We start from the raw sequence: 15,666 nt of genomic DNA on the forward strand, positions 1-15,666 counted from the left end.
ATTGTTCAACCTTTCTCTTAAATTTCAGGGGTAAATTCTCTGTCAGTGGATAATAGCCAAACTATCAGTCATTTATTTCTATTGTTCCATATAATACAAAGGGCTTTATATTTTCCCTTTTGGAGCCAAAGAGAAACCACGTACAAAGATGCTTGTGGCAAGAGGGAAATGTCACCTGCTCTGTCCAGCAGTTCACACCTCAGTGCCCTCAGACACAAATGGAGCAGTGACTCAGAGAATGTGTTTATAGAAATAAAAATAATTGCCACAAATCTTTTCCCCGTTTGCATTAGTCTGAACTGTCATCATGTTCTTGTCTCAGAAAATGCCTCTGCTTAATGCAGCAATTATCCCTGGGCTGCATTTCCTACTTGTACATGATCACAGACACTTCACATGCGACTTGGCTGCAGGGAGTGAGATGGAATGACCTGAACAAACCCCTGTTGGCACTATAAGGCCAGGAAGATGGAATGTTAAGCCCTGGATGTATTTTCAGCTGTCAGGGAGCTCTCAGCAAGGCCCCTGCTAATTGCTTGGGTTTTTTTGCCCTTGGCACAGTGCAGCACACTGTGTAAATGGTATCCTTGAGTGCATCCTACTGACTTGCTAGTCAAGGCAATTTTCAGCTTTCTCCATTTTTAGTATTTTCTCCTGTCTACTTGCTCTCACAAACTCTCCATTTAACTTAATTTCCTCAGAGACTGGTTGAGATTACAGGTCTGTGATGAGGATCCAGCATGTCCAGAAATTCCATGATGTATTGACCTGTATAACCAAACAAGAAATGCAGGTCTATAAAAGAATTATTATCTATTACAGAGAAACCAGGTCCAGCATCCTTGAATCCCCTCAAATCCCCTCCTGTTCTTTACTGTCACTCAGCCACTGACAGGCAGCTCTCAAAGGAGAGGAAGACTTGATGCACTCCTCATAATTCACAACCTCTTAGGCAGTGCTGGTTAAATTCTAGTCCTTGGCCAACCAGAACTACAGCATAAATTCAGAGAGCTGGGACAAACCCAGGATGGCAAATCCTAATGAAAACAGGACTATTTGCTGCAGAACAAACCCAAAAACATCTGAGACATGGTTGTTGGTGATTTGATTAATTCAAGCAGTAAATAATGTAATTGCAGCAAAAGGAAAAATAGATGGGGATAAGGGGCTTACAGACACTAGGGTAACAAAATTAGAGCAAACAATTAAAATGCAAAGAAACCCAAATGTGTACAGATAACATGAGTGTAGAGCAAACCACTCCAGAAAGCAGAGCACAGAACAGCTGCTCTCCTCCTGCTGCAGAGCATCAGTGACACTGCAGCCTCAGGAGCCGGATCTGCCAGCACTGCCACGCCAGCCATTCCTGCCTGATGTCAAACAAACACAAAGGGCAGCATGAACAGCACCGACTGTGGAAAGAAATTAACGAAATTCCACTTAAAAGTATCCAAAAAATGTGAATATCTGCATAGAGCTGAAATGAGATCCCAGGCCCTGCTGAACGCCTGAGCACAGAGCGCCCTCTCATGTGCTTCACTCATTTCTCCGTGCATCACTCCATTTCTCCACACATCACTCCAACCCTCCACAATTCCAGAACTTCAGAATGAGTCACCACTATGGTAATATTAGCAAAGAAATTAATCTCCAAGATGAGGAAACTCAATCATTGTATGCTGATTAGAAACAAGGAATATATGTCTCATTCTTAAGAATAACAAAATTGAAGGAACAAACCACTGAAGAACTAAGAGTAGAAAAATCACCTGGCAACTAACTCCTCAAGGTTTGGGTAGGTGAGAAAAAGAGGTAACAACACATGCTAAGGTTTTAGTCTAAAACTGCGGGGTATAAAATCCAGTATTATGTAAATAAATAAACACAGTCCAAATGTCTTAAAATGCTCTCCAGTGGTAATGTGCTTGAATCTCAATGAGCAGGTAACAAGATACTTTTTCTTAATTATCACCCTTGCAGATGAATCCTCACTTCTTCATTTCAGAATTATTTCTTCATTTGTGCTTTGGATACTCAGATACATGAGGAATAAAAACCACTATACCATTCCCCCCTAGTAATATAACTAGTTCCAGTGGCAAGAGAACTGTGGGTTAAAAAACTAGCACCTTCCAGGAGAGAAATTTACATTACAGCATTTAGACTAAGTAGAATAACTGCCATCAATTCCATGAAAGAAAATTTTAAGTTGCTTTATTCCATATACAACAGGGTTCCAGAAAACAAAAGAAGGAATAATGAAACACTACAGTAAATGCTTGGAAATTTTGTGTTGATTTGTTGCATGCTGGGACTGAAGTACCTCTTCTTTTCCAATTCTAAGGCAGAAGCTGATTTCTTAGAAAGGAGCAATTTTTCCTGTGTATTTGCCTAAGACAACCATTACATGTATATGTATTTTTTTTAGGATGACATAATTATAGTGTCATCCATCCACCATGTCCCCATCTCCCACGCTCATGTTGCACTGCTACTGCTCTGTAATTTAAAGAATTTAGGGAAAGGAGAACCTATACAACTTATCTGCACAGCAGTTTTTCCCCAGCAATGCCATAACCATCACTTCTGGTGCAGAGAATACCTCTTCAGTGAACTTGACTGTTGGGAAAAACATTAACTCCATAAAGCTGTCAAAATACTACATGATGCTCATTATTTAAATATCTAATTGGAAAAAAAAAAAGGGAGGAAGCAGAAAACTTTTTGGTGAGGGTGGTCAAACACAGAAACATGTTGCCCAGAGAGGCTGTGGAGTTTCCACCCTTGGAGATATTCAAAACCCAACTAGACAGTATCATGGACAACCTGCTCCAGCTGACCCTGCATTCATCTCCAGGGGTCCCAGCCAACTTCAACCATGCTGCAATTTTGCAACACGAAAAGACAGAAAGAAATGCACAAATCTAACGATAACGTAACACAGCAAGTTCTAGCAAAGTGAAAAAAGTCTGTTAAATGGTTTTATGTCTGAAAAACTGGAATGCAACTTTCTGCAAATTAAAGACAGATTGTAAGCTGAAGGACAGGACTGGAAAGTTCCTTGCTCATCAAATTAAAAACAAGAGGTCTATTCATGAAAAAAGTTATGTGGTCAAGTCACATTCTTTGCTCAGAAGTTTTACATGCGACCCACGGTCGGTACTCTACTCGCCACTCATGGAGAAGCTCTGAGGTCGTTAGGGATTCCTAGAGCACGTGAAGGTACGTTTCTAAAGGTGGGCAAGCAGTCAGGAGAAGTGCAAGAAGACATGCAAGTGTCCCTTTTTCTTGTAAAAGTCCTAGTCACATCACCGACAGCTGGAGTCACTTAATAAAATACCAGTGCAAGCTATTCTGCCAAATTCCCCTAGAGTGAGATGACAGCACCTAAACCCCTCTTGCACTGCAAACATCCAAAGGCTTCACGGCCCACAATGCCCCTTTCTTTCTGTTCTTTCATAGTTCTTCTCCACTGCAGATGCAAAGCCACATTTTTAAATTGAGACAATTTTAAATTAGGAAAGACAAAGACCATAAGAGAAACGTGTGCCTGATGAAAAGTGCTGTAATCATTCCTAGTTACTTCTGGATTACATGTGCACAGGGCATTCCTTTTGCATCAACGACATTCTCCAGACTGTTCAATTTTTCTCCAAAAGGTGTTTCAGCTCTAAAAAAGGTTGATACAATAAGGTGGTCCTGTTTTAAGAAGTAACATTTTTCCCTGCCTAGTGGCTTGAACAGCTGCAATAACCAGAGATCAGTACTGAACCCTGATCTTCAAATCTGTAACTCACTGTGCTTTTCAGGGAATGCTGCTCCTCAAACACCAGTCCTGGGGGCTTCAAACAGCACAGTGTCACTAAATGGTACAGTCAGCACCCTTCTACTCACACAGGACAAAGAAATCAAATAAAATCAAGGTACCCCTCAGAGTGCTGAAAACATCCATCTTTGTGATTCTTGCTTTCATTTATCTTAGGCTGTGAACGTTCCTGTTAGCCAAATGTATTCAAGTCTGACAGTCATTTCATCTCCTGTTAATGAACAACTTTTCTGCTGAGAAATTAAGAGAATAAATCAATGCCAAAACCCAGTTAATTGTTCAGTAGCAGGAGGCTGTTTGTACATTTTGTTAGCTGCTGCAGCACTGAGCCAGCACTCAACTGGTAGTGAAATCTATATTTTAGCATAGAATTAAGTCAAAATTCAAATCATTTAAGCCACAGCATATTTTTCCTATAATGTGAGGATTTAAAAGTATCTCAAAATCAGCAAGAACTAAGGAGAGACTGTTCAGGTGTCAGAGTCACATAATATATATACCTCCATTTTCATGTACCATGCCTAAGGCTGCACAGCTGTGAAGAGAAATAGAATAAAAATTTTCTAGAGCATGATCAACAGCAAAACAAAGAAAACTTCAGTGAGAAATCAAAGAACAAAATGAGTCTGATCTGATTTGCCTCTTGGATATTACCAAAATGCAGTTTAATTCCTGAAATATCCTGTTACCTTTGCATTTCTCAGTGATAAGTACACAAAATATTTTTCAAGTAGCAGAACTCACAAGGCAGCCCTCTCAGACAAAGCCCATGAACAGGTTTATGTGCTGTTGTAATAAACATGTTTCAGCTACACACAATAAGTTATCCCCGTCTGTAAGAGATCTGATGTTTCTCTCTGCGACCACTTTCCCATTGTTCATGCCTTGAGCTGCACAGATAAGCATATGCATTTGTATAAACATACTTGTTCATTACCCCACATTAATTAATGCTGTAAAGAAAGATTTTGGGGTGGGGATGTTAAGAGCATGACTTTCAGCCACAGATTGTATTGAACGGATGCTAACAAGCATTAAGTGGAGTAGAGTAGGAGCACAAAATAAGAATTAACAAACTGCACACCCAAGAAATGTAGTTTGCACCCAAAGGAAAAGAAGTATAGAAATTTACATTTAATAGTTCAAATCTCAAAAAAAACTGCACTGAAATTAATTTTTCAACTTCCTAAGTGAAAGGAAGTCAGGTTCCCTATTTAAAACTCGGGCCTTTCAAACCAAATACCAGTTGTCCCTGCTAAGCTCCCTCTCCTGGCTAATTAATAAACTCACTTAGATTTTGTATGCAGAAGCTTCAATCTTCCTATTCTGTTCTATCAATAATTTTTTTTTTTAATTGGTAAAGAAACTTTGATATTGAAATATACAACTTAAGTTTTCAACTTCAGACAGAGCCCTCCTGTTGTCTCAGGCTGACAAGTTACACACACACACACACAAGGAAATAAACATCCCTGTACTGTGTAAGGACACTCTGCAAACTGAGCCTCACTGACACTCCACCATCTGCACCTCTTTTAAGCTTCTAAACACCACTGCCTATTTTCTGGTATCAGACACTCTTGAAATACCTGTGTTCAAAACATACCAGACTAGTTAATTAGTTCCCCAAAGTACACCTTTCCTTGTTCTAGCTAAAATTAGGATTAAATAGGTAATAAAAATACAAATACACCTCTTAGAAATTGTAAATGTTGAAAATGAGGAAAACTGAATCACAGAATAAACTAGGTTGGAAAAGACTTTTGAGATCATTAAGTCCAACCTGTGACCTAACATTACCTTGCCAGCCAAACCACAGCACTGAGTGCCCGATCAAGTCTTTTTTTGAATACCTCCAGGGACAGTGACTCAACCACCTCCCTGGGCAGCCCATTCCAACGCTGAACCACTCTTTTTGTGAAGAATTTTCTTCTACTATCTAGCCTAAACTAGAAGCAACCAGTCCTCACCAAACTAACACAAACTCAGGACACAGAACGAAGACATAGTGGCAGTGAATGGCCTCAGTGTCCCAAGCCAACAGCCACCCTCATCGTGGAGCTGACAAATCAGTAACAGAGTCTGGTAAAATTTTTCATTCTCTTCTAAAATCCAAGTCATTGCAGATGATTTGTGGAAACAAGAATTCAAAGTGAAAGGGAAGCACTATGTAGAAGGATGTGAAAATCACAGCTCCACTGAAATGAACATGCAGAGGATAAAAAAATAATTCATTCAGCTGTGGGTTTTCATTATCTCAGTTACTGTAGTAGCACCATGGCTTCTTTCTAAAAGCCAAGCCACGCTCCCAACCAAGCCATTTTTATGAGACTTCCATCACAACTGTGCCAATGAAGGCAGGCAGCACAGTCAAACTCCAAACTCTACAAATTATTTCTGCTCAACACCTTTTTGACCTTCAATCCAGATAATGAAAGGCCTTGGAGGGAAATTCATTTCATGTTTGTATTTGCTACTGTACCTTCAGCCCAAGTGAAATCAAAAATCTGTTTCTACATACAAAGTCTTAAAAGAACCATGACAACAAAAGATTGCCCAGACGCAACCTCTGAGGCAAAATGCTGAGGGATGATCTGACAAAAAAACCAGCACTGAATCTTTAAAGTTAAAAAACAGAGACAAGGTTCCAAATGGGATTATGAGGGTTTGGGAGAAAAGAGGGAAGTGTGTGGTACACTGACAAACTAAAGATACCACTGTGAAAAGATAAAAGGGAAGATACAACCAGTGACTGTGGCTGAGCTTTATTCAAGACAGGATGCCTGCAAAAGCTATGTTGACTCTTCCACTGCCAACTGATAGTAACTTTTGAAGTATATAAACATTTTGTATCATACAGAAAGATATCCTTTACACACTGACAGAATAAAACAAGAACAGATGCTATGTCATCACAGCAACATCACTGAAGACTTCCAGTACTTTTTCCACCAATGAGGCTCAAAATGTTCTCTAGAAGTGGCTCCTGACTTTTTGTAAAACAAGAATAAACACAGAAACAGAGTTCGCTCAAGGTCAGGTGGACATGTAATAGGAGAACTAGAATTGAAACAGACTTACATCATGTTTTTAAACTCATTGATACAGTCTACCCGAAAAAGTCTCTTTTTTTATTACTAAGAATGTTTTGGGTTTTTTTTAATATTTCACCCGAGTACTGCATCAATACATAAGTCTATTATCTCTGTATTTAACTGACTGTTAGTAATGTCTTCATTTAACACAGATAACGTTTTTAAGCTCATAAATCTTTTCCATCTTATCTTCTATTTTGATCCCTAAGTCTTTTCCACTGATCATTTCAAAGGTAGTTATACTTCTGCGACTGGCATTTTGAAAGTATTCTTTTATGAAACCTTTTCACAAGTTTTCATCTAAGTCAGCTCTGTAGTAAATCTCTACCAGATTTCTTAGAACCAGGATACAAAAGTGAGCACAGGCACCCTGGCTTTTACAGTCCTTAGCTGCCTGCAGCCAACCAACCTGCATAGCTAAAGTTAATTGACAGTAATGAAATTTTCTACTTTTAAACAGAGTCCTTGATACAAAATCTTTTATGACCTCAATAATACAAACCAGTTCATGACCAAAGAAACACCCACAAAAATCCCTACGCAGCAACAACACAACTTAGAAGTTTACAAATCATCTCCCTGACAAAGCAGGAGTTTCTCTAATGTGGACTAATGCAAGTCTTAAGGAAGCATATGAAAAAGCTTTTCTAGAGGTTAATAAACAACTGCAAGTCAAAATACAAGACTTTGAGTGATCTGCTTTGAAATAAAAGAAAACTTAATTTCAATAGTTTGGAGCCCAGCTGGGCAGAGCACCATGCTTGCCACCTGCTCTAATTTCTGAGGAGAGGAACCTGGGTGATGAGTCTGCTCTTAAACTGCACCTTTAGCTAAAGTGGCTCATAGGGATGCATGAGGGATTGACAGGAGAAATGGAATATGGGGCAGATGCTGTTAAAATCAACTAGGATGCAAAGGGCTGGCCCCGGACTAGCCAAGGCAAGGCAGCTACTGGAGCAATCAATGGCAGCTGGTGGGAAGCAAGCCCAGGAGGAAGAGGCAACCAACATCATTTACTCTTTACAAATATTTCCTTACGTAGTCAGGTCTTACTGAGAATGCCAAGATACACATTTCTTCAAATGTTTGTCCAAAATATACTACACACAAACACTCTTTGAACGCTATTTTGAAAGGCCTTATCGCTCTAATATACTAGCAAGAATCTCTAGGCTACCTCTCAAACTTTTGGAACCACATGTTCCTGGATGCTGATGAATGCTGACTACACTATACGTTAAAACAGATGTCTGGTCTTCACAACCCAGGAACCATGCTGTGTTAAAACAGTAAAATAGTAGCCTACTCCCATTGGGGAACAGTATGCTTACACAGAAAACTGTTTAATACCCAACAGGTAATTCAAGTCAAACAACTTTTAAACAGAAAATATATTATTATCTGGAGCTTTTAGCAAAACCAGACTTTAGTACAGAAATATATGCACTCGTTTACACTGGGTGTTACACATGTGACCAATAATCCCCCAGGGAGTTACTCCTTCCCCAGAAGACAAATACACGTCCTTACCTTCGGCCACTTGGGATTGAGGAGCCGTGCTTTGATGGCATCATCCAAGGCCTTGTCATACTGGTGGATTTTCATGTAGGCTGCAGAGCGGTTGCTGTAGAGAATGCAGTTCTGAGGGTCGACCCCCAAAGCCTCATTGTACAGCACGATTGCAGTGTGGAAATCGCCGTCATGGCAAGCCTGGTTGCTCTGGCGAACCTTCTCAACAAATTCAGCTTTGCTCAACATGGGACTGTCAGGACTTTTTCTTCGGAAAGATTTTGATCCGCAGAAAGAAATCTGCGAAGGAGAAAGGGAGAAATTATATGTTAGTGTTAAGAAATGCTACTCAAAAAAGGAAGAAAAGACATCAAACTATTAGAAACTCTACAGCAGAAACTAAAGCCACCAGCATCGTTGCAGAACAAATTATGAATTCAGAACCAGATTCTTTAAAAAGTAAATTGTTTATCTATTGATTCCCTTTTTGAGGGTAACAGAAAGAGTCTTGCAAAACATATCATTCCCTATGAATGATGTCTTCTAGACACAAGAGCAGTTGCAGTCTGTTTACATACGCTGCACTCCACCCACTTAGAAATGTTTTCCTCCTCAGCCACACTATTTGATTCTACAGCACTAAGCAGAGTTACCAGGTGGAGAACAGGTGGCAGCTGTGAATATGAAGATGATGCTGGTACATCTGAAGTTTGATATGCAGATCACACAGAAGCACAGGCATACATGGACAATGGAAAAATGTGTAAGATCTCTTCAAACAAAAGAACCTGCACCACAACCTCTGCTCACAAACCTCTACATCCAGCTACATGCAGCTGCAAATTGTTCATAATTGGGAAGAGAAGGATGAGTCTTTAGAACCACGTACACTCACAGAAATAAGTGGGACATACAATTCATCTTAACAACAGAACAGTCACCCTTGGCAGAGCCACCCTCCCACATCAACAACTTCAGGTAATACAAAGTAACAAAAAAAAAAGATTTAAGCCTTCTAATTGTAAGGCATTATTTAAAGTGAGCCTAGCTCCATTGACTCTGGAACCTTCTCCTTATTTAACTTTCTACATTGCACATTTTCCACAACCAGTCCTTTGTAGTCAGTAACTGTTTCTGTCATGCAAACCCTACTCTCTCCCAAGGATACTCAAGAACTCAGCAGGAACATCTTAGTCCAGCTCTGATCACAAGGCAGTTGGGAATTGTGCAGTAATAGTATTTGGCAACAGGCAACACAATACATATGGTAACATAAAAAGTACTTGAAAATATTCATTAAAGGTTTAGACTACTATAATTAAGATTGGTGTCATCTAGTTTTAGTCCTGCAGACTGAAAAAGTTTAAGAATATCACATATTGTTACCACAACACAACAACCACAGGGCTTAAATACATTACCAGAGCCAGCTGGGGCATATTTTTAAAGGTGGAAAGGGAAGCAAGCTGCAAACTGACATCCTGTCACAAGAATCAATTGGTCTATAGACTTTTCTTTTTTTTTTCTTCCTTAAGTCAAACAACAACAATAGAAAAGCATCAAGTTAGAAACTACTGATTTCTTATTTTTCTTATTATATCCGTTTTTTTCTGACAGTGTTTGGTGTTTGTCCAAACTTTTCCTAAACTTCTCTACTGAAGGAGATTCCATGCTTTACTCAATCTCCTTACACTGCTTCAGGATTTTCATCATTAAAATATTTTCCCTAATATCCAAATCCCCTTTGTGTCAGTAAATGTACTGTTTCTTGTCCTGTAGTAGACTAAGCTATAGTCTATTGCAGACTGAACCAAAACCTTTTTTCCTTCCATCTGTGTGGTTGCTTTTTCTATAGTATCCTTGCTAATCCTAGCACTGAACACGTTGCTTCATTCGAGCAGTGCAATAAGTCACACATCTGTGAGCATCCAACAATAAACTTCATCACATGGACCCTTTGTTGTGACCTGAGGGCAAGAACTGAATACGAAGATTCAGCAGCTATTGCATGGGCACGTGTTCAAACACAAAGATGAGGAAACCCTGAGAAAGGTAATTAGGCACCAGAAGGCTTGAAGGTACTGCAGGAAATGGGGCTGGTGAGTGTGCAGGTGCCAGGGGCAGCACTTTCTTCATGTGTCTTTAAAGGTGGCTGCTGTCTCCCTCCCTGTGTATTTCCTGGTCACTGACCTGCATCAGGGACAAGGAAAAATACCAAATGCCGTATAGGTCCCATGCTTTTATCACATTCAGAGTGAATGACTGCAGCTTCCACAAGCAGTACCACAACTAGCCATGAACTTAAGTTATTCAGAGGATAAATATTTCGAGAAATAGATTCCTCACCAGCTGTGGCAGGGTGGCAGGGGCAGCAGTGGCATCTCACCCACCCCCTCTGCCTGACCACAAGGACTGTGCTGCTCAGCCTCACTGGAGCTGCTTGCCCAGGACCACCACGAGCTATTGAGTCCTCAGAAGTGGGGCCTCTGCAAGGGCACAGCACACCCAGCACAACCTCAAGGAGCACCAGCGAGACAAGTCCAACAACAGCTGTCTTTTCTGGCAGTTTATTATGCACAAACAAATGAACACACAAAGCTGTTAATGATCCTTCCAGAATCATACTGTGAGTCTGTAACAACAAGGAGAATCCATGAGGAGACATCCTCTCGGTCCAAGTGAAGTGGTTTCTGCCTCTAATATCCTGTGACGCTAAATAATCTCATGAAAAAAAAAGGAAACTATGATGGAAATTTGTGGAATATGTTACTATTTAATTCCTGCTATCATGAGAACTACGTAAGGCAGTAAAACATCATGAGGTAAAAGAAAAAACCCTAGAACAGCAAAACTGAGTCACTCTGGCACTCAAACCACAAATAAAAAAAGATTATGATTATGGTACCAACTCACAAAAAGTACTCATTAGAAAGTCATCCCCACTTTCCAGTGACCACTGCTCTTCTCCTGTTAATACAGTGGAAGGTGATGGTAATGCACATATTTGGGCTAACATTTTATTATAGAAGGTGCCTGCATGTACCAAACCAACGCTGAAGGAGGAGTTTCTTAGTGCAGCAGAACAAAAAAGGTTCTAATGAAGTGCAGAAGAGAATCTAGTGAGAAAGTCTGAGTTAGAAGCTCAAGTATTTCTAATAAAGCAGAAGATGGCATGAGCTTCTCAATGTTACTTCTCCAAACCAGCATAAGACAGCAGAAATCAGCTCCTACTACAGAGGTCACATCAGACAGAAGCTTCCACAATACCTGCTTCAGATCAGACTCAGCGAAGAATTTCCTCCACTGGTGAAAAAAGCCTCCTCTGGCAGGAGGTGCTCAGGATTCAACCCAGCTGACCACGCAAGTGGAGTGTTAAAACACACACAACCTTCTTTGGTCTTTTTCTTTTCAAGAAGAAATGAACTCCCAACTGCCCCCAAAGCAAACAGGAACTTGAACACACACTAAAACTTACCTTACAAGAACTTTTGTCTTCACAGATCAAGCTTGTTAAACTTAGTCCTCTCTACAGAACAGTCATCAAATAAAAGAAGCGCCCGCACACACTGAAAGATGTGTCTGAACAGCACATTGCTATCCAGAAAGCCATAGGAAACAGATTCCCAGTAAGTTCCAGTAAGATGAGTGAGAAGAGATAACAGCAAATGCAGATTCTGCTCCAAGAGGACTAAAGTAAGAAATGTGGTACAAAAGTGAATGTTTTATCAAAACACTAATGTTACACCTCAGAGCTTCTTGGTTTGTGCATAATTCTTCTTATTTAATGCTACATAATGCAAATAAATACGCCTTATGCAGATGATGTCTTGGGTGGCAAGTCCATAGTTAAGACACCATTTCAAAAGGATTCTTTATAAAAAAGATACAGTAAGTGTGATATGCAGCATTTTCATCTTTTAAATTATCTAAATAGTTCAAGATACTTATTGAAGCACCAGGAAGAGGGAAAAAACAAAAAGAGCCAAGCAGAAAAACTGGCATTCCTAATGGATTCTGGAAAGAGTGACAGCAATTTATGCTAAATACAAGTTTCCAAAATCAGCTTATATCTGTAACTGAGCTTCCCTTTCTATGAAAACTTCTATACAACTTCTTATATTTTAATCTTCAGAGTTGTTTTATGTTTTCTCTCCATATTCTGGGGTATTACTGTTTTTCTGCAATAGAAATTGGCTTCGACAAGAGTCCAAGAACATATAAAGCACATGAAGTCTGTCTCTGAAGCCACCCAGCAGCCAGCACTTCAGCCAGGCTGTACCAAACTTCTGAACAGATATGAAACCTTGCCAACCACATGCAACCTTCCCCTAAACAGAGCAGAATTTCAAAAGAAATAATGTGGAAAGAAATGAAACGCCACCAAAACTGGAGGTTTAAGCCACCGCAGGATGATATGAATTTATCAACAGGAAAGAAACAGATTGTTTTTCTTAACTGGAGCTCATACTAAATTTTCTATAGAAAACGTTTTTCCTAAAGGATTTTTTAAAAATGAGAAGGAATTGTGAGCTTCCAAGACTGAGCTTGGAGAGATCTGCACTTGTGACAGTAGTTAGATCCACCCTGATTTAAGCTATGCTACGTGTTGCTAAAAATTGTAGTAAGAGCTATGCAATCCATAGTTAAATTTAAACAGTACTTCTTGGTTAATACATAGTTTTTAAAGCTAGTTATTGTTAATAGTAATTACATAAATTATTAAATTACAAACTATCAACGAGGAAGCAGACCTTTCCCTCTGATCTGTTAGTGAGCCATAGGGAGACAGAGACAGCAACGAGGGAGTGATGAACCAGTAATCCAGCAAAAGCCAGGCATGAACAGCAACCTCATTCGAGGAACACCTGTTAGGGCAACATTCAAGGCACATCCACTCATCCATTTAGGAATTTATCCATTTGCCACATATCCATTTCAAAGAGTCTATAAAGGGTTCCTTTAGCACCTGAAGAGCTCTTGTTTCACACCAGAAGAAAGCACATAAGAGATATTATCTAAGATTGTGAAAACCTCCAAGGAAAAGGAAAGACACTAAAACGATGAACAACTCCAAGAAAAGAAGAGAAAAAAGGACAAGAAGGCACAGGCACCCAGCTCTCTGGATTTCAGCTTTCTGTTCACTGGCAACAACCAGGGACATGCCTATGGCTGCAACATCAAACTAACTACAGGAGCGCAGGCTGCTGCCCGGGGTAATCCCGCGCATCGTTGATCGCCAATCTGTGTTCAGAGCACGGGCAGAGCCACATTCGTGACATCTGCTGTCACCCACGGCGCACTGACTGAATCCAAGCTCCAGGTTCTAAGTTCCGTCAGTAACAAAGCCCTTATAAGCAAGTTCATAACAACTTTTTGTACCTCTGAAGCAGGGTAAGGAGCACTGCAGTGCTGCCAAGTACACCTGACACGCCTACCTTCAAACTTTGCAGATTTTAACGATATTCGGGTTTGTTTACGGGGGCGCCAGAGCGAGCACAATGCCCATGCCGACATCCGAGCTCTCTGCTCGCGAGGGTCCCGCTCCAGCTAGCGGCGGCCGAGCACGTTCGGGGCACACAACACCCGCTCCGGGGACAGGCCCGGGCCCTCCGCCGCTCCGCACCGCCCCAGCCCGCGCAGGACCACGGCCGGGACTCCGGCGGGACCCCCGCCCGGCCCGTTCCGCCGGGCCCGGGGCTCCCGGGAAGCGGGGTCGCTGCCCCAGCGTCGCCCGGCCCCTCACGGCGCCTCGGGCCACCGGGCCTGCGCCCCCACCGAACTCGCTGCCGCTCCGTGCCGGGACAGCCGCCCGCCCGCGCCCCGCAACTTCCCCTGCCGCCCGCGTCCGGCCCGGCCCGGCGGCTCCTTCCCGCCTCCCCGACCGCTCCAGCACTGCCAGTCCGGCGTCAACTCACCCGGGGAGGCTCCGCGTCCTGCTCCCGCCGAGCCCGGCCCACCGCCACGGCCCCCGGCGGGGGCGGCGGCGCCTGTTGCTCCATCGCGCTCCTCCTCCTCCTCCTTCTCCTTCGGGGGCCGGGGCCGCCGCCGCCCCCGCCAGGCCGATGCCGATCCCGCTCCGGCCCCCGGCGCCACGTTCCGGGCCCAGCTGAGTGGGACCCGCACTGCCCCGGCCCCGCCCCGGGGCTGGGCTCCGCCCGGACCCCGGGCACCCCCGCCCGACGGCACCGGGCCCGCGCCGGACGTCCTGCGGCTGCTGCCCGAGCTCTCCCAGCCGCGGCGGCTCCGGGCCCGGGCGGCTGCTCGGCCGCCCCTCTGCCGGGCTCCGGCAAGAGCAGCGCTCTGGTCCGCCGCCTCTCCGCGAATACGGACGAGCTCCGTCCTCACGGAGGATACAGCTCCAGCGTCGCTCTGTCGCCAGACGGGTGGGAGACCGTCGCCCAAAGGCAGCGGCAGCCTGAGCTCGAGAGTAAGCGGGGCCCACATCGGACCGCAGGTGGTGATGCTGGTCACTAATGACACCGCACTGGCCAGGCACAGCAAGCCTCAGCACTTTGGTTAACCGAAGCCTTCCAACTGCTGTGACCCATCCTGCCTCTTGAAATGAACAGGCAGAATGGATTATGAAGGCTGAAGGCTCTTGTGCTGCAGATAATACACGATAAAGAAATAATTTCTTATCTTAAGTGAAAATTGGATGCCACCTCACCTAGTGAAACTTACTCTTCCATAGAAAAAAAATGAGTCTGAAACTTCAGAAAACTTCCTGCGATCAAATGATGAACACATGACCAGCAGACGAAAGGTTAGCCATCAAATAAGCAAGATCAAATTTAGGACATCGTTAGAAAACAGGTCTTAGTCAGGAACCAGGGAAAGGACCCAAGCAAAGCAGTTACTGATTATCTAACCACCATGGGCAGTAAAAAAAGATGAAGGAATAAATTACAGATTTCTACTTCTATCTGAAGACAAATTGACAGTATAAGTAGGAGCTAAGGAATTACTTTCTCACTGGCAATGATGCAGGTCTTTTTAAAGTAACTGGTAACCAAAGCCCAAAGGTATCAGCTTTTGCAGGACCTGGCCCAAACACACCACATCCTTTGATTCTTTTGTGTAGCAAATGGCAGCTGAGTGTTCCCTTCTATTTCAAATGAGCAACCAGAACTCCTTGAGGATGCACCAGTCATAGATTTGTACCAAAAGGACATGTCCTCAAGGACACACACACCTTCGTTCCATCACACTTTGTGTATCTGGAGTGGACTGGAACCA

The 15,666-nt window shown here is 42.6% G+C and overlaps 1 protein-coding gene across 2 annotated transcripts in view; it reads right to left on the reverse strand.

Annotated features, from left to right (window-relative positions):
* Positions 1–14,473, reverse strand: part of TTC28 (tetratricopeptide repeat domain 28) — a 112,733-nt gene extending 98,260 nt beyond the window's left edge. For both annotated transcript variants that reach the window (XM_082293249.1, XM_082293248.1), the window contains exons 1-2: positions 14,346–14,473; positions 8,452–8,730 (exon numbers count right to left, since the gene is read on the reverse strand). In XM_082293249.1, coding sequence (XP_082149375.1) covers positions 8,452–8,730; positions 14,346–14,429 — 363 coding nt within the window. In that variant the 5' untranslated portion in view covers positions 14,430–14,473. The remainder of the gene's footprint in view (positions 1–8,451; positions 8,731–14,345) is intronic.
* Positions 14,474–15,666: the final 1,193 nt, after the last annotated feature.

Source organism: Coloeus monedula (assembly GCF_965178545.1).
Source record: "Coloeus monedula genome assembly, chromosome: 18".
Lineage (NCBI taxonomy): Eukaryota > Metazoa > Chordata > Aves > Passeriformes > Corvidae > Coloeus > Coloeus monedula.